The sequence below is a fragment of the Lagenorhynchus albirostris genome, chromosome 5, assembly GCF_949774975.1.
Source record: "Lagenorhynchus albirostris chromosome 5, mLagAlb1.1, whole genome shotgun sequence".
NCBI lineage: Eukaryota > Metazoa > Chordata > Mammalia > Artiodactyla > Delphinidae > Lagenorhynchus > Lagenorhynchus albirostris.
Window position 1 is genome coordinate 8,343,203 of NC_083099.1, and position 22,581 is coordinate 8,365,783.

The window sequence follows — 22,581 nt, forward strand, 5'->3', positions numbered from 1 at the left end:
CAATAGTTTCATGCCATGTGGAATACAGATATTTAACTTAGTGTCAATTATGTATTACTTTTGGATATTGGAACCTTAACCCAAATCCCAAAACACTGATTCAGTAAGGTACTTTTAACTTGCCAAAATGAAAATTAAAAAATGATTCTTCTTCCCCTCCATTGTGTCCACCTTCAGGGATGGCTACTAAAGGCCATTTCTGTTTCAGAGGGCAAAAAAGGAGATTCTAACCTAAGAGAACAGTGGTGCCCAACGGAACATGCAAAACATCCAGTATAAGGCTTAGAACTCAACCAATAATCAAGGGTGTTAGTATCTAATTGAAAAAGAATTCATAGAATATTCTTAGAGAACAATTTCTACCAAGGCACCAAGGTAGACACGGCCTCTCATGAGAAATCTGGAAGACTCAGAATCATGTTTTAAACCTTAATAGGTCTTCTGTTTTTTATTGGGTCTTCATTATGTTTTCATTTTTCTGCTTTTGCTTAACCTCAACTTTACATTGTCCACAATGTATTTTCTTAGAAAATACTTAAAAGTTATCATTTTAGTCACCGTTGTCCAAGCAAATCTCACAACTTCTAAGATATTTACTATTTTAAACATAAACATCATTTTCCATGGAATAAGAGTCTGGGTAGAAATGACATTTCCCGTGGAATAAAAGTCTACATAGAAAAGACACGTTAGAGTCTCAAAGTCAAATATTCTCTCAATTTCACTTATTCACCTACAGAATGAACATGACACTGGATAAAAAGCATGGGTTCTAACCAGCTACGTGACCCTGGACAAGTCATGTTGCCTTTCTAAACCTCATTTTCCTTATCTTCAAATAAGAAGCTGAAACAGGATAATTCTTCAGGTCTCTTTTAGTGATTTACCAGAGAAGGCCTTCTGAATTTACTAGATGGTAAAAACAGAGTGAAATATTAGAGGACAAGAGGTAAACAAATATTTCACCCCCAACTCAGCAGCACACATTTTCTGAGAAAATCCTAATAATAGGAAACAAGTCCAGAGGAAGTACTGACATCATGATTTGAATTTTTATCATTTTAGGTAGCATTATTTGTAAACAAGCTAATGTAGCTAACTTGATCCTAAACTCCCACACAGCTGCTGAAAGTATATTATTAGTTGAGGAAGTTGTCTAAGGTGAAGTCTGTACTGTATGAGAACGTGTACTTGAATTCAAATGTAAATATAAATAGCTCACAGGATTTTTTTTCCCCTCTGAAATGTCAGAGAGTGTATTAGGAGAACCAATTTACAATCAGCCTTTATGTTTAATTGGATAAACATATGATCCACAGAAAAATCAAGACAATAAACCAACTTTAATATTAGAAGTGATCAAAGATGATAATACAGTATTTCCAGAAGAAACATACTAGAAAGTGTGGCAGAATTAGTCTTTATGTTCTCATGGAGTTTACAGAAAATATTATTATAAAGTGGCATCTCAACTACTTAGAGTCACTTGAAGTATTCATTGCCATTATAAAATAAAAGAAGGAGTACAGAAAAAAGTGTGTGATAAAATAACAAAACAGTTATTCTGCATGTGTTTCAAATCATGAACTTCTTCAAGTTCATATATTTTTAGCTAAATGTGAAGAGAGTATTTCTAAATTACTATATTTAGAACAAGCTAATCCATTATAAAATGTATGGACTCTGAAAGTATTTATCCCAGTGTGGGGATGTCCTTTAAAACTCATGACACTTCATCTGGGGTAAGGAGGCCAGATTCACCATCAGAAAAAAGAAGGAGAAGGAGAAGGAGAAGAAGAAGGAGAAGAGAAGAAGAAAGCCCATTCTCATGAATAAGCTGGTCAAAGACTCTATAAAATAAAACATAAAATGATTGGTGTCTAATTCAAAGGGGACATTAGCATATTACTTTCTTTTGCAATTCTTTTCACTAACAGAAACAAAACGATTATAGATAGACTCAAAAATTCCTTTTCTTAAAGAAAACAGGCATAAAATTCTTACTATATAGAAGTCAAAATAATTCAAATGTTATATGTTTCTCCATTGTAAGTCTCCAGACTTTATTATTGGAAATAGCACTCATATTCATCACCTAGGCTGGACATCACCTCCTTGAGGATAGTGAATATTTTTATTAATTACATTCTAAAACATGTAGTAGGTATCAGGCAGATTGAATAAGGAACATGCTTTAAGACACAATGGGAAAATCAACTCATGAAAACATGAAAATTCAGTTTTGATTTAGTTCTGAAGGTTGAGAACATAAAAAAAAATCAATATTCCTTAAAAGAGTGAAGGAGATCCCAATTAGGGCTTTTCAAGTACATCCTTGACTAGTGACTGTCTTGCCTGATTTCACCCAAGGTATTTTTCCATTTCCCTAAAAGTAGAGGGGGTCCTGAGATTTATGAACTTGCCAGGAGAACTGCAGAAACTTAATTCTTAATGTCTGTAGAATCCTTTGGAGGCATTTTTAATATGATTTTTGAGGAAATCACCATACTTTTTTGTTTAAAAAGTTACTCTGTTCAACTGTATTTGAAAATATACAGAAAAAAATCCTTAAACTACCGTTGCCTTCTAAAGCCTAGTACCAAGATCAGAGGTAAAGATGTCAAACACCACTGAGCTGAGGGAAGAAACCACAAGATGCAGCCTGGAGGGGAGGCCACGGAAGAGGAAGGAGGAAACATTACCTGCCTCGGGGTATCTACCCTTCATCTTTTCCTTTCTCTCTTTATTTTTTTAGGCACAGAAGAGAGAAGAGAGAGAATGAGATGATGCGAGGGTGGTGGTAGGGATATTGCGGGGAAGGAATCACAGTGGTAATGGGAGGGAAAAAAGGAATGTGAGTCTAATATACAGGTGCTAGATACCAGCGCAGATAAAGCAGAAACTAACACATCATTGTAAAGCAATTATACTCCAATAAAGATGCTAAAAAAAAAAAAAAGATCAATAACGTTGTCTGTGGGAACTTTGGGATGTCAAACCTCATAAACAGTTGCTGAGAATTTGTGCAAACTTAAGTCCTGGGGAAGCAAAGAGAATTATTTTCTTTGAGGATGAATTGCAATATATAGAATATGCAGTGGTCAAGAGAATCATAGTCATATGTATAATTCCTTCCTTCTTAGGTGAATTTATTTAAATATTGGTCTAAATGTTCTATCCTTTTCTCACGAATTATCCACTGTAAATAGCTCAGATTAATGACTCAGTGTGTCCTTCTGCCATGATACCTACGTCCACACAGTTTGTGCCTTTCTCCCCTGCTCCCTCTTCTCTAAATGCTTTATCTCTATGAGCCTCATCTGCGCACGAACACAGCAAAGTTACCTGTGAGCTATTCTTCTAGATTTCAAAACCCATTTCAGCGTCTCACTTTATAGAGGCCACCAAAAGCCTTCCTCACTCTGGGTTCATGAGATAGTTCTCATTTTTCTCTGTAAACTTGGCTATGGAAGCACTTCCTTGCCCACTTCAAAAAGTGTCACAGATACTAATTTAAAAGTATACATGCAATCGTTTAAGTGAATTTAGTGATCAGAGGAGATCTGTTATTCACAGCATCTTACTCCTGATAGGCTCATTTATTTATAGATTCAAGCTACCGAATATCCATGTGAAAACTGAAGAAGAACTGAAGGAAAGCCATGTATCTTTGCCATTTGCATCCACCTTCAACAAATGACAACTTGAAAAATACGTTGCTAGGAGGGATCATTCATTTTTCCCTGAATCTTAGTTTCTAACCCTCTAGTCACTGAAAAATAAGCAACCTTATAGAAATGAAAGAATAAGAGCAAAAAATATAAGCTGCATCCTCCAAAGGACCTAATTTAACCTAGAAAACTCTAAGCCAGTGAAAGTCTCTCAGAAAGCAAAAAAAAAAAAAAAAAAAACAAGTTTTCTTAAAACTTATGTTTGTTTATATGACGAATTGTTCCAAAAAATAAATTATTCATGTGGCTCACAGAAATATATATAATTTATAAAAACAAATAAATGAGGACATTAGAACAAGTGAGACTAATAAAAAGGCTATGTGGCTGGGAATAGTATCTTTCCTTAAAATACATGCCACAGGGACTCGTACTCTTGCTAAAAAGACGTTGAACATTCAGCTTTGAGCATTCTTAAGCCAGTTCACGGAAAAAAACACAAGCCATTTCACATTTCCAAAATCTCTTCCCCATCTAACTCTCTGGTATTGGAAAATGTTGTAAATTCTTTAAGCCTGAGAAACGATTACATTATATAAGATATTATACTTTGGGAGCAATTAACATTTAATTGAAGTGATACTAAATTATAAATAGTTTGTGTGTGTGTGTGTGTGTGTGTGTGTGTATCTATATGAATGTACATGTTGGGATAGAGTTTGGGGAACTGTTAAAGAAGGGAAACAAAGAAATAGGAGGTTACGAGCACAGCAGATGCACCTTACCTAGCCCCAAAAGCTTCCTCATGCTTCTTTGTGATTCCACCCTTCTCCATCCCCTCCCACTCCTACGCAAACACTGACTGGCCAGAAGCATTTTAAAATTCAAGTTAGTGTAACATTGTTCTATAGATAACTCTAGGCTTGTGGTACTCAAGTTATCTCCAGCATCAATAGTCATGACCCCTCACATAACAAGAAACCATTTTGGGTATTTATTCTAACAAGGGAAGTAAATTCCTGGACAATCCACTAACTACTGTTTATAAAACACTGCCACTTTATAACTTTCTGAATTGAGTTTCCCAAATGGTGTGTTCTTAAAAAGCACAAAAGTGGTTTATATCTCAAAGTGAAGTCAACCATAACCATTAAGATCTTAATCCTAATAAACTGAATGCCTTACAATTTAGCTCCAATTTTTTTGTCTTTTTGGTACGCGGGCCTCTCACTGTTGTGGCCTCTCCCATTGCGGAGCACAGGCTCTGGACACGCAGGCTCAGCGGCCATGCCTTACGGGCCCAGCCGCCCTGCGGCATGTGGGATCTTCCTGGACCGGGGCACGAACCCGTGTCCCCTGCATCGGCATGTGGACTCTCAACCACTGCGCCACCAGGGAAGCCCCAATTTTTTGTCTTTTTAATTAAACCCAGACTGCTTAGTCAAAACAAAACGTGTAAATTCCAGTTTCACTACCTGTAAAGTGTGTGGCTTTTGGCAATTTATTCAGCCTTCCTGGGTTTCAATTTCTCCATCCACGAAGTAGGAATAAAAACATCTAGCCTGCAGTATTGCAGAGATTAAATAAACTAATATAGGTGAAAATACCAAACATAGCATTGAGTTCATGGTTACTCACTAAATGTCAATTCTCCTCCCTTTTTCTTCTTTCAAAGGAAAATCAGAGTAAAGTTGAAGGAAGAACATGGGTTTTGCAATTGAAGGATGAGAATAAGAGTCCGTCCCTTTCATGTACCAGTTTGAGACAAAATATGAGGCTCTCTAGGGTCCTCTGCGTCCTCTTCTCTAAAATAGGGACAATAGCCCGTCAGGATGGCTCCAGCAAAGAAGCGCAGCGAGAAGAAGAGGGCCGGTCCGCCGTCAAGGAGGTGGTGACCAGAGAATACACTGTCAACATTCACAAGCGCATCCCTGGAGTGCCTTTCAAGAAGCGTGCCCCTCGGGCGCTCAAAGAAATCCAGAAGTTTGCCAGGAAGGAAATGGGAACTCCAGATGTACGCGTTGACACCGGGCTCAACAAACCTGCTGCGCCAAAGGAATAAGGAATGTCCCATACCGTATCCGTGTGCGGTTGTCCAGAAAACATAATGAAGATGAAGATTCACCAAACAAGCTCTATACGCTGCTTACCTATGTACCTGCCACCACTTTCAAAAATCTACAGACAGTTAATGTGGATGAGAACTAACTACTGATTGTTCAGTAAAGTTATAGAACGGCAAAAAATAAATAATAAATAAATGACAATAAAAATATTTAGGAATAATCACAGGCCAAGAGCGACCCAAGTCACTTCCATTCAAGGTATCTGGTATAACAAAATTAAAGAGATAGCAAATAGTGTTATATAAACACATGAAAATTTATTTGAATACTTATATTAACAATTACAAATGGGGGATAAAATTCTCCCCAACTTCATCAATCTACTTCAGAAGACAGTATCAAAAGTAAATTGTGTAAAAAGTCTAACTTAAAGAAATTTGTACTTGGAGACCTAAGGAGGTCAAAAAGCAGTATTTCAAAGAGCTGTGAATATCTTGTTATGAGGTGGGCATAACATAGGATGACTTGGGGATTCCTTTGAAAGTGAAAATAGGTATCAAAGAATAAAATTGTATAATTATTAAAGTATTTACTTTTTTATTTTTGACTAGTTCTACTATACCAGTGAACCTATAACCTTTCTTTCTTCCAAAACTATTTTGAAACATAGCATTATTTCTATGAGATAGTATCTATATATTACCAGAAAATAAGCACCAAAGCACAATGATTTTTCATTATATTTTCACATATTTGTCATGTATTTAGCCATATTTGTCTATTACACCAAGTTGCTGGTATTATTCTAAACAATATCTCTTTTGTATCTATATATTATTTAAATTTTTTCCATAAAATTGCCTGTAATTTTCCTCAACAATGTATTTTATGGTAAATAAATTTGAAATTGTGGGCATCTTCAATTAACTCTTTGCTATAGACCATGAAAAGTTTTCATTGAAAAGATACTCTGTAGTTGCTGAAATACCTTGTAGACATGACAAATTCTGCTATACAGAGGATATTCTCAATTCTATTTGTCCCCCAAATTTTGCTACATTGACAATATCTCAATTCTATATGTTGAAAAGTGTAAATATTTCAGTTCAAATACCTCATTGGTCCTCTCATTTTTCTTTATTCAGAGTAATTACCTTCAAAAATTTCTATAATATAAAAAATTTGTCATAAAAGGTATCTCTATAATTCTTTTCAGTGTTTTGTCAAATGTAGGTGCTGCAAAATCACAGATCTTTTCAACTGCATTCAGTTTCAGTACTGATAAATGTATCCAATTAAATATAGAAGCTTCATCAAAAAAGTCTTCCAAGTTGAAATATTTCAAAGGAAAATTCTTAAATCTAGCGCTTAGTTTGAGCTCTTATTGTTTAATTTTTCCCCTTGCTTGTCTAGTGATACATTTCAATGTATTCTTTTCTTACAGTTTGGTTTACAATCCTCGCTATCCACTAAAATGAAGTTTTTGATACTCTGTTTATTAAATACTCTGATTAAATATTTTCAAGTGATTTCAAATAAAATGAAAAGAAAATATAAAAGCTTCATTCAGAAAAGAATAATAACTGTCAGACACTTAGATTGCTTACAAAGCATTCATTCAAAGGCTCAGACACTTTAAAATTATGACTGATGACAGTAAAAAGAAAAACCATGTATTGCCATGCCAAATGTTTTTTCTGTATTTAACAAACATCATGTAGTGTAACTACTGTAACTAATTCTTCATATATAAACATACTTGGTAACTTTGACCATTACAGCCTCTACAGTGATTGACAAAACGCACCATTTTGGGGGCACAAAAATGTACTATGCATTCACTACATCCAAGTCCAAGCACATTTCTGTTTTTGCTTTTTTTTTTTTTTTTTTTTTTTTTGCGGTACGCGGGCCTCTCAGTGCTGTGGCCTCTTCCGCTGCGCAGCACAGGCTCCGGATGCGCAGGCTCAACAGCCATGGCTCACAGGCCCAGCCGCTCCGCGGCATATGGGATCTTCCCGGACCAGGGCATGAACCCGTGTCCCCTGCATCGGCAGGCGGACTCTCAACCACTGCGCCACCAGGGAAGCCCCCAAGCACATTTCTTCCTTCTCCATACATTGTTTAATTTAATAAATATTGTCTTTACTATGACACTGTGCTCTACCAAAACCTACATTTGTCTTCTCATCACAAAACAAGTAACTTTATTTTTAATGATCCATTTAACTGAATTTACAATAACATTTAAAATAATATATGATTTACCTTCTATAAAACAAACTTTGGAAAGCTTTACTTATATCCATAAATTTGATGCAAAAACTCAAGTATTATTAAGATTAACTGATTTTCCATAGAAAACCCTGACGGTATTAATAGTTATGAAGCTCTTCTACTATTGAATCAATACATTAACTACTGTTGCTTCATTTTTTTCTACATGTATAAGAAAACTCAAAATCAAAACTGAATAAAATTTTCAACAATAAAACAGAACTACTGACACATGCAAAAAAATTACTTAATTGCAAAAGCATTATGACAAGTGAAAGAAAACGGACACCTCCACCTTCCCCACTCCCCCACCCCCCGACACACAAAAAAAATCTACATACTGTATGATTTCATTAACCTTACAACCTAGAAAAGGCAAAACCACAGAGATGGAAAACAGATTAGTTGTCCAAGGGACTGGAAGGGCGGGGGAGGGTACTGACCTTGGGGAGAGGTGGGAGAGATACTGTTCCAAATCTTGATTGTGGTGGTGGTTTTATGACTGTACATATTTTGCAAAATTCATCGAATTATACACTTGTAAGGGGTGATTTTACTGCATGTAAATTATACCATTATAAACCTCACCAATGTAATAAACAACGATAATTTATTAAAATAAGAAAAATTTGGCACAAATTCTAAACCCAATGACTCTACAGTATAAGTGGCACAGATATGGATCTGTGGTCCCCAACAAAAATCCAATAATACACACATGCAAAAAAAGAAAAAAATGACTATTACACACACACATTCTAAAATTCTAAATAAAACATTAACAAGTAAAATTCTAAGTGAAATACTAAGTAAAACATTAACAAGTAAAACCCAGTAACACGTCCAAGAAACCTTTAATGAAAGAATGCAAAGAGAGTTTATATTATAAAATCTGTCAAAAGAATCTATCATATTAATTAATTCAACAAGAAACATAGAATTATTTGAACAGATGATGAAAAGAATTGATAAAATTGCTTAATAAAATAGGAATACATGACAAAATCTCTTAATAATAAAATATTTATTTCTCAAACTAAAAACCAGAAAAATACTTATTAGAAAAACGCTAAAATAATTCCCATTAAAGTCAGGAACAAGAAGGATATTCTTTATCATCACCATTTTTATAGTATTTATAATACTAGCCAAAACAACTAGACAATAGAAAAAAAAATTAAGGGGAGAGGGACTTCCCTGGTGCTGCAGTGGTTAAGAATCTGCCTGCCAATGCAGGGGACACCGGTTCGAGCCCTGGTCCGGGAAGATCCCACACGCCACAGAGCAACTAAGCCCATGCACCACAACTACTGAGCCTGTGCTCTAGAGCCCACGAGCCACAACTACTGAGCCACGTGCCACAACTACTGAAGCCTGTGCGCTTAGAGCCCGTGCTCCACAACAAGAGAAGCCACCGCAATGAGAAGCCCGCGCAGCACAACCAAGAGTAGCCCCCGCTCACAGCAACTAGAGAAAGCCTGCGCACAGTAACAAAGATCCAATGCAGCCAAAAAAAAAATTAATAAAAAAAAACTAAGGGGACAAAAAGTAAGACTTGTGAAAATTGGAAAAGAAAACAAACTTTTCATTATTTGACGGCAATATTGTTTGTTACCTTAAAACCTCAAAAAAACAATTGCAAAATTATTACAAAGAATAATAGAAACTCAGCAAGCTGGCTGGTTAGAAAAACAATAAAATTTAAGAATCAATAGCCTTCAAATAAATAAACATGACTGAATTAGAAAAACTAAACGGTGGAAGAAAAGAATCCATTTTACATAACCGTTACAAAGATGAAATTACTAGGAATCAAATAAAGCAGAAATGTGCAAGAGCTTTATTGAGAATCCCAAAAAAGATGTGAAAGAAATACGTGGCAAATTTTTGGATATGAATTTTCAACATTATAAAAATGTCATTTTCCTCCAGGAGATTCCATTAAAAATATCATCGGGGTTTTTTTCCACTAGATAATCTGATTCTTAAGTTCCTGTGGATTTCCAAATAAGTATGATTAGCCAAGTAAAATTCTGGGGGGAAAAATAGAATGGATTGAGACTTTTGATGCACATCATAAAACTTCTATAATTAAAACTGTGGAACTACACATAAAGAAAAAAATAGGTGAATGTAATAGGATAGCAAGTCAAAATATAGAAAGAATTACATATAGAAATATGGAATATGATAAACTAGATGTTTCAAATCAGTGTAGAAAAGATGAATTATTGAAAAATATTGTTAGAAAATTGGATAGGAATCTAGGAAGGAAAAATTTGATCCCTACGTTGTTCTCAATAGATTAAATGACAGAACTTACTAATAGAGGAGAAAAAATTAATATACAAAATGAAACTATGGTAGAACACATAGGATGTATTTTTTAAATAATTTCAGAATAGAAAATACCTCTCTAAGTATGACACAAAACACAGAAATCATAAGAGGAAAATTGATTAATTCACTTACATAAAAATAAAAAATCCCACCAAAATTGGAGAAAACATATACATTAACACCACCAGTAAAGTATTCATTTTGTTATTCTGTAAAGAGCTCATAGATGTCAAAAAAAGAATGCCAACAATTTAATTAACAAAGGGCAATGAATATGAACAATAATGCCCAGGAAAGGAAATTCAAATAGAACTTAAATATATTAAATAATGCTCAACTTCACTTACAGTAAAGTAAATGTATGTTAAAAATTATAATAGGAAGCCACTTGTTATCTATTAGTTCAAAAGCAATTCAAGAGATGGAAAAAAAGAACGAATACACTGAAATGCTAGGCAAATATTAGCTATTATTACTATCTTTCAAATAATTTTATAACATTTATTCAAATCAAAAGTTACAATACAAAACAAAAGCTTCAGTCCCAAGACATTCATTCTCCTTCACAATTAATGGAATCACAGCAGAAACATTTATTTCTGTGTCGAGATAAAAAAACATGCCCCATTTAATCTTCTACATGATTCTCTCCATTGGAGGAATAGCCAGAATATCACACTTAAGGACAAGCCACTTCCTGTCAAAGTGGGTACTTGACAGTTTGATAACATCTGAACTTCTTACATGGATCATTTTTTCTAGACAATCAAAATATGGAAAGACTGAAAAGCACTCTGGTCTCAGTTCCCTCTAGTTCAATAACTAGAGTAAGAAACTGGTTGGACTCACAGGTACAATAAGGAAATCTGTCCAAAAGACTTATTAGAACAAAAAAAAAAAAAAAAAAAAGAAAAACATGAAAAAAGAAAAGAGCTTTAAATTAGATTTGAGAGTTAGAGAGCTAGGTACCCTTATTTCTGACTGTAAGTTCATCGTAGAGTAAAGGTAAATGATTGCTGTTAAAAGTGCCTGACACTGGAGAATATATTTCTCCCAATAAAAGCAGACTCAAAATAGGTAGAAGAATTTCCTCTGTAAAACACTAACAAGGTAAAAATACAAAGTGATGTCACTATAACAGCCATGAGAATTAGAATATCTTCTATGGAAAGATTAGCCTGACAACAAAAATATCACAAGGAAGTTCTAAAGTCAGCAAATTCTAAGCACCAAAATCTCAAAGAAAATGGGTTTCTTTATTTTTTTTAAAAATGGACGGTAGATTTTCTTTGATGAGCAAAACTGCTTTGCACAGTAAGTGCACTTAGTAGTTCCAGATATAAGTCTTAAATACCAATCTAAACACATTCTTAAGTGACAAGTACTTAAAGCATAGTATATCAAAAGAGAAAAAAAAAGCAGCGTATGAACTAGAAAGGGCTAAAATCTTTAAAGCAGAAATCCCTTTTTGCAAGAGTTAGAAACGAGAAATGATATCACAGATTGCCCCAGTCTGTTTATACTTACTATTAAAAAACCACATTTTAGAGGCAGTGTGATATAGTAGCAAAATCACAGGCTATAGTAGAAAAATCACAGGCTACTGGGATAACATTAGAAAAGTTCTGAGCTTGAGTCCTGTCATCTGGAACAGAAAGGGGACTGCCTGCCTTCTTGCTGTGTTGGGTTGTGTAGGAACAGATAAAGCACCAGCACAGCACACAGCATGCAGGCAGACATGCCCTGAATGGTAGTCACTATTATCATTAGAGTTTTATAAAATAAATTAGTACTTCAACCATGTGAAAATGAGGGGCTAGAAGCCAGTCTAGAATTATGTCTCAAAACTAAATTTACCCACATAGTACTGTATAAAAGGAGTACCAGTTACTACTGAAGGGAAATAAAGACAATTAATATACAGACCTGGACTTTAAGAAATATGAAATTCTTCTACCCCAAAAAACATTTATTGAGCAAAGACTTTCTTCCAAGTATAAGTCCAAGTGAGGAAGACTTGAAGGAGTTGATGGCTGAGTGTTGAAATCCGAAAGCAGGTCATTAGAGCACACAGAGGAGCTGACTGGAGGGATGGGATGGGCAAGGTAACATGGCAGCAGAGAGGAAATGTCACCTGGCTCTACTTGGAGCCTCACAGAAAGAGTTTGGACAGAAGGGGACCTTCAGGATGGGTACCATGCAGAGGCCCAGGATGAGCAAGCGGGGTGTTTGGCGTGAGTATGTCTGCAGCCTCAGGAGGCAGTGGCTGGAAAAGATGCTGCCAAATCATCTTGGGGTTAGATGACCCAAAGGGCTTTGGACATCCTCCAAGAGGTAGCAGGGAACCGGTGGGTAGTTACATGATTAAATGATGATAGCACTTTTAAGGAAAATCACTCTGGGGACAATGCAGACTGAAGGGGGCGCAAGCGGGTCGGAAAAGAGCTTATGGCCACGGGAGTCTAGACAGAGTAAGGTTGCAATTGTGTCGCTAAGAAACAGGATCCAAACTAAAGTAAAAGCGAGGAAGAGGGAGATGAGAAGCCAAATTAGGGCATTTCTAAGTGAAATCTCAAAGACCAGATACCAATCTGATGCATGCGCAGTCGACGCCGACTCAGATTTCTAGCCTGAAGAAATGGGTGGGTGGTGATGCCAATTATGGGGCCAGAGAAGAAATAGGCTTCATGGGCTAGAAAAGATTATTAGTTCATTGGGGACATGTGAATTTTGAAGGGCTTGAGGGAGATAGATAATTGTACTAACAGCTAAAAAGGAAAGCAAAATTTATCTTCCAGGGAATTTATAAGCCAAGAACTACGTTTGACTGTTTAAATTATTGAGAAAACTCTTCAATCACTTCAGTTGCTAAGTATGAACTATAACACAGGTAAAGTTGAAGTCTCATCATTTTTGTTTGTAGGCTCTGCTAAACCAAAACGGATTTAAAAACTTAGTGTTTAGACTGTATCAGCAAATATGTATGGCCCGGGTGAACGGACTATCTCTGCAGATGTTGCAGTTCTGTACCTCTGTCTGTTGGCATTTCTCCAGTGGCTTCACGGGGATGGAATTCTAGCACACCCTCAATTCTTTTTCTTCTCCACAGGCGTCATTCTACAGTACAACACAGGGGTGAGCAGCCCTGGAGGAGAACAGCACTCACCTTGTGGTCAGAAATCAATCTTTCCCTTTCCTAAGAGAAAGTTAGCTTCCTAGGCAGAGCTGACATCCATAAGCAAATGAAGAACACGCAATTCCGCTGCGTAATAGGGGACCCTTGTTCAAGTGTAAAGCCTTTATTAGGACAGATAGTAAGAAGTGTCTTGGTGATTTGGTATGCACACCTGGAAACACTGCAAGAGGTAATACTTCTACATGTATAACTGAATCACTTTGCTGTACACCTGAAACTAAATAGCATTGTTAGGGCTTCCCTGGTGGCGCAGTGGTTGAGAGTCCACCTGCCGATGCAGGGGGCACGGGTTCGCGCCCCGGTCCGGGAAGATCCCACGTGCCGCGAGCGGCTGGGCCCGTGAGCCATGGCCGCTGAGCCTGCGCGCCCGGAGCCTGTGCTCGGCAGCGGGAGAGGCCACAACAGTGAGAGGCCCGCGTACCGCACAAAAAGAAAAAAAAAATAGCATTTTTAATTAGCTATATTCCAATATAAAATAAATGTTTTAAGAAAATAGTTAATTAAAAGCATCTAGACATAGGGGCCAGATACACACACACACACAGTACAATAATATCTTGCTTTTTCAGTGGCAAGACCAAGCCAATGTAGCTGTTTCCCATTGAGACCCATGGGCTTGAGGGACTCTCAGCTTTGTCCAGAGAGCCCAAGCTGAAATTCAGACACTAATATTGTAAACCTGAATGGGTAGAAGCTGAAAAAATGGTAAAAACTCTTGTGAAAGCTGCAAGTAATTTCTAGCTAGAAAGAATGAACACTTTAGGAGGGAAGGGGGAAGGGGCAATATAGGGGTCGGGGATTAAGAGGTACAACTATTAGGTATAAAATAAGCTACAAGGATATATTGTACAACATGGGGAATACAGCCAATATTTTATAATAACTATAAATGGAATACGACCTTTAAAATTTGTGAATCACTCTATTGTACACCTGTAACATATAATATTGTATGTCACCTATACTTCAATTAAAAAAAAGAAAAAGAAATATCTTCAGTTTCAAGGTTGACATTTCTCCCATATCATGCATCAGCCTGTGCAACATGGGAAGGTTGAGAGCTTTCACACCAGGCATACAGGACAACACATTTCTCTTACCGAGACATGGGTGTACCACCTCCAATGGCTTATTATGACAAAGCACCCTGGTTTCAAAGATGTTCCTCGTCTGGCCTTATTGACTTTCCATTGTCCTGTTGCCTCTACATTGCCCCCTTCACGTCTTCTAAGATACTTGGTATTCTCCTTAAAGGCCCCCCTTTCCAGCTCAATGACAAGTGCTGCACAAATTGACGAAGTAAATGGAATACTGTTTTTTACCCTTATCATATATGAGCCAATCATTCCCACCCAGAAGTTATTTACTATATGACTCCCGCCAGCTCATTCCCCCCCACAAGGAAATTATTCCTCCCTCATCTAAATGTACAGAGTCCTTCACCCTGAACAGTCGCATTCCCTTCCAACCTATGTGATGGTGATTTGTGCATACATTTATTGTCCTCTTTGAGAGAAGGACAAGCAGGATTTATCCCAAAGATCCTAGCATAATGGCTTTGTATATAGTCAGCATGGATTACATAGTATTGAAGAAATGTTTGATTGTTTGAATAAAGCAAAGATTTCCTAAGAGAGACTGTGCCCTCCCAGAGTGTGTTGGATCTGGTCTACAGGCAACACCAAATGCCAGAGCCTAGAAAAAATTGTGGGTATAACTTCCATCCTTAACATGTTAGCTATCTATCTTCCTCTATATGATGATGTCAAAACAAAATTATCTGGGGGGCTTCCCTGGTGGCGCAGTGGTTGAGAGCCCGCCTGCTGATGCAGGGGACACGGGTTCGTGCCCCAGTCCGGGAAGATCCCACATGCCGCGGAGCGGCTGGGTCCGTGGGCCATGGCCGCTGAGCCTGCGCGTCTGGAGCCTGTGCTCCGCAACGGGAGAGGCCACAACAGTGAGAGGCCCGCGTACCACAAAAATAAAAAAAAAAATTATCTGGTATTTTTAAAGACTACATAATAAAATTTTTCTTCTTATTTGTATATCTCACTCATCCAAAGAAATGCATTTCTGGTAAATACCTAAATCCAAATTATTGTAAATCAAACACTTTGTTCATTGCAGGGAAGTTTTGAGAACCCATGCAATAAGTCCTTTTTAAGATAAAGAATTCATCTCCAAAGTCAAAAGAATGAAAATAAATAATTCCCTTTCCTCATCCCTCTTCTCTATTCTCTCCTCCCTCTCCCTCTCTCGTTCTTTCTTTTTTTCTATTTTTTTAGTAAACTTGGAATAAAGTTTACATAAAGAAAGTTATTTAATTTAACTCAGTCAACCGCAATACAAGAGTGCCTAATGGGGAGTTTCTTAAAATCTGAAACATGGTTAGAAGCATAAGAAAAAGATGGAAAACATACTGTTTCAAAACAGTCCACGTACGAAGCCAGTAACAGAACTGGTTAATAAAGTGTAAGCAGCTCAGTCACCTTAGAATACAAGAACCTGTCTTGCGTCCTTTGCAGATGCCACATTTGTGGTTCACCCGCCAGTGCAGATTAAGATACCCGTCCGTACACAGACCAACAGACCCCATGTAACCTTCCTTATCTGGAAAGAGGAAGCACCCTGTCAAGAGACTGGGATTAATATTCTGAAAATATCCCTATGTCGCCCACGTTACTTGTAGATCAGAGAATGAAGAACCTGATTAGCACAGCTGACTAACGTGGCTAGGCTAGGTTGACTCATATGCCATCACCAAATATAAAGAAACACCCTCCCACCAGTGAGTTGGGCCTTACATTCACCAAGACTGCAGATGCAAGCTCAGCAGAGTTTACGTGCGTACAGAATTACATAGAGCATGCTCAATAAATCTGCTTCACAGAAGAACAGACGTGAGAACGTTAGGCTTCGTATAATAGTACAGCAATGGGACAGCACCAGTAGCAGATCGAATTCTAAACTGGCTCCCGAGATTCCTAACCCCTTGTGTAAACACTCCATCTAGTCCCTTTCCCTTGAGTTTGGACAGGTCGTATGATTTTAGAAGGGATTTTACAGATGTAATTAAGATCCATAATCGGTCAACTTTGAGTCAAAAGGGAGATTATTCTGGGTAGGCCTGACCAAGGTGAGCTTCTAAACGACAGGCATTCCTGCTGTTCTTTTTTTATTCTTTTTTTCAATTTTTATTGGAGTACAGTTGATTTACAATGTTGTGTTAGTTTTAGGTGTACAGCAAAGTGAGTCAGTTATACATATACATATGTATATGTATAACTCTTTTTTAATATTCTTTTCCCATACAGGCCATTACAGGGTATTGAGTAGAATTCCCTGTGGTATACAGTAGGTCCTTATTGCTTACCTATTTTATATATAGTAGTGTGTCAATCCCAATCTCTCAGTTTATCCCTCCTCTCCCCTTTACCCCAGTCACCATAAGTTTGTTTTCTACATCTGCGAGTCTATTTCTGTTTTGTACAGAAGTTCGTTTGTACCCTTTTTGCAGATTCCACATATAAGCGATATCATACTATATTTGTCCTTCTCTGTCTGACTGACTTCACTTAGTATGATCATCTCTCGGTCCACCCATGTTGCTGCAAACGGCATTACTTCATTCCTTTTTATGGCTGAGTCATTGTGAAGAAGTAAGCTGTCTGTTGTAATAGGGCCTGGGGAAGAGGCCATGTGTCAGGAGGCGGAAGGAAGCCTCCAGTTGCTGAGAAAAACCACAAGGAACTAAATTCTGCCAGCAACCACGAGAGCTCGGAAGGGGGCCTCGAGCCTCAGCTGACAACTTGGTTTCAGCCTTGTAGTCTCCGGAAGCCCTGAGCACAGGACCCAGCTGATCTTTGCCTGGATGTCTGGCCTATGGAAAATGTGAGATGATAAGCCACTGAATGCGTGGTAATTCACTACCCGGAAATAGAAAACTGACGTGGGAACTGTCTCTCTAAACATACAGAATGGGAATAAGAGGCTACTCGTGGCATGCAAAAAATACCAACGAGCCTTTACGAACTCCCATTTGTCGGGAGATATCTATGGAGTGCTAGGTATTTCTTTGAATGTTTTCATGTAACAGCCTTTTACAGACAGACCCATACATAATGGAGCTCAATCTTTTTTATTGGCTAAATGCCTCTGATGATATTCTTCTAACTACAGCCCAGCAAAGACTTAGGAAGTTCCCACTGTCCCCTTCCTTATTGTGTCCCTTTGCTACAGCATTGGGTACATTACCCTTCTCTCTATGCTTCTGAAGTTAAGAGATCTATGTACCTTGATGAAAGTATAAAGGGGAAAAGAAACTCCATTGAGTTTCCTCTGGAAAGGAAGCGTTTCAATTTAACAAATTTCCTTGGACCATTTTGAACAGGAGTACATAAAACATATGCAAATACAAAATGAATGTCTAAACCACCATTATTTCTGAATACTTTGAATGGAATCTCCTTGATAGAGTCTACTGGGCTACAAACTTCCTTTAGAGCTTAGATCTTGTCTCACTAACCCCAAAGAGAAAGAATTGTTCTGGCCAAATTTTGATGTGACTGGAAAATGTAGGCTAATGCACCATTTTGTTGGAAAATGGACACTTCCCTTTGAAAGTTTTATATCCTCAAAGAAATGTGTTTTTCTCAAATGGTACTCTGTGGCAAATACTTGTACTGAAAAACTATTTTTTAAAATATGTACTTATGTGTTCTGTTATTATCATTTCGCTTTGTCCAGATTAATATTAATGTACTTAAAGCAAAAGCCTACGCAGAAGAGATTTTTTTAAGTACATTAAATGTGTAAAAAAAAAAAGAACAATGTAAAAATAAACTATATACAGGTCATAATGTTAATATTGTGTGTGTGTGTGTGTGTGTGTGTGTGTGTGTGTGTTTAAGTGTTTCAAGTGAGAAGTATGGATATATGCAATGAGTCAAAGAATTTCATTGGAGTTACTTTTTCCCCTAAATGGGGTACACATATTCAATATTGGCAAGCTTCTTAGTTTTTCTAAGTCTCATTTACATTCAGTTAAACATAAATCAGGAGAACATATTTCAAGAGTAAATATATGTCAGGGTAGTTTATGTGAAAAGATTTATATTTTCCAATAGTTTTTAAAAATTATATTGAATATGAGAAAAAAGTTTCAATTAATGGTCCACTATTGACTTTCAATCCTGACCAACAGCTCACTTCTTAAATATTAAAAAGAAAAAATATCCTATTACGTTCAATAATAAAGTGTCACTAGGTGATAAAATATATTATTAACTTATTTTTTGTTGCCCTGTGATGATAATAACTCAACTGATAAATCAGTAAGATTATGTTATAGGCTTTTCTTGTCATATATTTAATTTTTCCTGGGAGAAATTTTACATGATGTTTTAAGATTTATTATTTTCCATTACAATATTAAATCAATAAAGATAATAATAATATTTCATGGTGGTTAAGTTAGCAAGGTGGTTTTCTAGGGTTATTGTTTGCTCTCTTAGTTTTTCAATGATATTTTCCAAAATAAAACAAAATAAGAAACTAACATGACTGTAAAATATACCTAACAAGGCAGAAAATGTACCAAGTAAACACATTACATTTTGAGTATAATAACATTAGGCACTCTCCAGTATAATTTTTATTTGGGCGAGTGGCAATTTTGCTAATTTAAAACTTTCAAATGGTTTTATCTTGCACAAGAAAATAAATGACTGCTATAAGAAAAATCAAGAGAAAGAAGGATGATCATAGGAAAAGAGTTTCAGGGATAGTAATTATACTTAATAAGTGTCAACACATACAAGATAGAAAAAGATAAACTAAATATTTAGCAGGCAAACTGATATGCCATGATGTTAGCAAAATTTGTGGCTTAAATTTGCTTCATGTATTTTTTTAAGTTTCAGATTATTCAAGTCATCTTGCAATTCAAATGAAAAGCAAATAAGAGGATACAGTCCTCTTTCCTTGAGTGGGGTTTATTGGAATGAGGGGTATCTTTAAAAGTTCTCAACAAAATTTTGCTAAAGTAAACCTTTATGTCACTCATTACTTTGAAATTTGCTTCACTTATTTTCAGATTGATTTCATACAAAGTGGTTCCCTCCAGGAATCCCACAGACCCTTGGAGAACAGACCAAGCATGCTCTCCAACAGTTTTAGTTTTACTAATATTCTAAATGCTGGTTATGTGATGATGGTCTTCCCAAACAACAATTTAAAACTTCTAAGCTTCTATTTTATTCACATTAATGTGTAGTTAAAATAGAAAAAGAGCTATTCACTAGTACACCATTCCTTCTCTACATGCCTTCTGTCTATCAAATGTTATAGTGAAAGAGGCAGAAGTGTCCTCACACAGATGATTCAAAGCCCCTCTCATTAGCAACTGGTACTTAAATATATCCCTGCAGTAATTCCCAGGGCTAGGCTGGGAACACACTACGTTCCATTCAACTTTAAATAACAATGAGATAAGCAACGACCACTTACCAGTTAGCTCATTTTCAATACATGCACTTGTGATCAATATTGAAAGTCTTTGGGGCTTAAATTTGCAACTTCTAGAACAAACATCCACTAGAAATTGATCAGTTCCTAAGGTAACAAATACTAGTAACCACAGTCATGCATGAAGATAGCAGTGGTGATTTTGTGTAGTGGTTGGGTGGTGGGTATGATGTCACTGGCAGGGATTTGAAATTTTATTATATTTTTCTATTATTATCTAAGGAAGACACAAAAATAATAGCATTGCACTTCACTCATACTGTCTGACACATCTAGATCATAAAAGGGGAAGGAAAGGCTCACCAACTACCCTGAGTAGTCTAGAGGCTGAAAATAAAAATTGAATAAAATCCAGTAAATAGTTCATTTCTCCCTCATATAAACTTTTCCAACTACTCCTGAAGCGCGAAAGTCCAGGATTTACTTCCCATTGTAGTAAGACTGTGTATCCAGATGACTGGAGTGAAAATAGAGTTAGATGTGCTCTCTCACATCAGCTCCAAGAAATATGCCATCATCCTAAAAAACAATGATGCCTGAATCACTACTAGCCTTTAGAACAAATGAGTTTCTACAAGTCTTGTGTAACAGGCAGAAAAGGAAAGATAGCACGCAGAAGCAACATAAGCTAGGAGGAAGGTGTGGATATTCATAGTGAAACCAATTGATAGCTTTTGCTGGGGGTGAAAGTACAGACTCCTCATTACAGGGAAAACCAACCGGTCAAGAAGAGGGGAGTTTGAGAAGCCTGGGAATGAACGGGGACCTGGCCGTGGTCCTGAAAGAGAACAACTTGCAGACGTTTCCCAACAATCTCCAAGAATCCACACACCATATCTTTGCTTTTAAACAGAAGCTTAAACAAGCTAAGCGTCCAATAATATTCACCCTCAAAAAAATTATGTTGAAACTTCCTCTTATGATCAGATCAACCTTTATAACGCCCGGCTTCTCCTTCTCCAACAGTCTCTCCTCGAGTGTTAGGATAATTTCAGATTGAAAGGTATGCTACCTTTCAATACCTGAGAAGCAGGAATCAGGATTCTGACAAACTCATAACGTTTAGAATTCTACGGGAAGCTTACACTTGGCAATCTTGATTCTAGTTGCATTTCTTAAACTCAGATGGGATCATGCTTATCCAAAAGACCTCACAGAATGAGGCTCCATAGACGAAGAACATTCTAAACTCTCCCTATAATTTACGGAGCCTTGAAACTCTAGAAGGACAGATTGGCAATTCACCAATATGGACAATTTTCATTTTCACTTCATAAAATTAATAAAAACCGAGGAATTACGGGTCCCACAGTGAACACGGGTGTCGGTCTTTCTTCAGGTTCTTTTCCAGACTTTACAAACCTAAGAGTCAAGGGGGCCAACTACACCGAAGTGTTAATACTACACCGAACCACGAGAGGAAAAAAATTCTCCGCACAAAAGACACCTCAGCAGGAACATAAGGAAACAAAATCCACTGGTGCAAAAAGGAGGGTGGGAACGAAAGTAATTTATAGGAGAAAAATCATTCAAAAAAAAAAAAACCCATACAACTCATCGAAGTGCAAGACTTACGTGTTCCGTCAAAACGGGTGGCGATGGTGTCGAGGAAGGTGTTCTGGGGCGCCAGTAATCCTTTCATAACCGGCATTTTTCCAGCGTGGTGTGAAATTCTCCATCAAAGTTTGTCCAGAAGGATGGTTCGAGAGGAAAGTGCCGAGAAGGGGAGCGTGATGACGGCAGGGGAGGGGGGCCCGGCGCAGTGATGGGGCCGCTCGAGAGAAGGGGGAGGATGGAAGGAGCGAAGGAGCTGGTTCCAGCCGCCGCGGCTCCGGCAGGAGCAGCCCAGAGAGTGCTCGCGGAGCCCGCCCCGCACCTCCAGGCTCAGCAGGGCGCAGGCTCCCTCTCCCGCCCCCTCCACCTCCGCCAGCTCCGAGAACCCCCACCGTCCCTCCGCGGGCGGCAGAGCCCGCCAGGAGCCGCCGCGCAGCCCACCCGCCCGGGAAGAACCCGCGGTGGCCCGGGGCGCCGCAACCTGACCTCAGGCGCTGGGGTCGCGGAGGGCGGCGCTCGAGGCTGGGCGAGGCTCGGAGTCGCGGAGCCTGCCCATCTCCCAGGGGCGCCGGGAAACGCGAGCAAGCACGACTCCCACCCCCCGGGAGCCGCTGAACAAAGACCCCTTTGTTCCCGCTCTGTCCCTCTCCCGGGGAGACCAGAGTCCCTTGGGTGTGGTATTGGATAAGGGGAGGAGACAGGTCGGGCAGGTACCCGGCCGCCCAGAACTTGGGAGCGGGGACGTCCCCCTGCGGTGTCCGCGAGAGCTGAGGTAGCCAGGCGTCCCCGGGGGAGGTGGCCCCCTTCCGGCGCAGCTGCCGCGGCGAAGTGCCCGCGACCCGAGCAAGGCAGCCTGGAGTGAGTTGCAAGGCCCCCTCCCCAGTCCCCCGGGTCTTTCAACCGGGAAACTGATGCAAAGCGCCGGGGTCTTCCCACCTTCCCATCCTGGGCT

At 38.2% G+C, this 22,581-nt stretch overlaps 1 protein-coding gene and 1 pseudogene across 1 annotated transcript in view; one reads left to right on the forward strand and one right to left on the reverse strand.

The window, feature by feature from the left end:
- The window catches only part of LOC132520357 (large ribosomal subunit protein eL31-like), a 7,406-nt pseudogene extending 1,510 nt beyond the window's left edge, over positions 1 to 5,896 (forward strand).
- KCNH8 (potassium voltage-gated channel subfamily H member 8) overlaps positions 1 to 21,726 on the reverse strand; it is a 384,891-nt gene extending 363,165 nt beyond the window's left edge. The window contains exon 1 of the mRNA XM_060149115.1: positions 21,651 to 21,726. Within this exon, the coding sequence (XP_060005098.1) occupies positions 21,651 to 21,726 (76 nt within the window). The remainder of the gene's footprint in view (positions 1 to 21,650) is intronic.
- Positions 21,727 to 22,581: the final 855 nt, after the last annotated feature.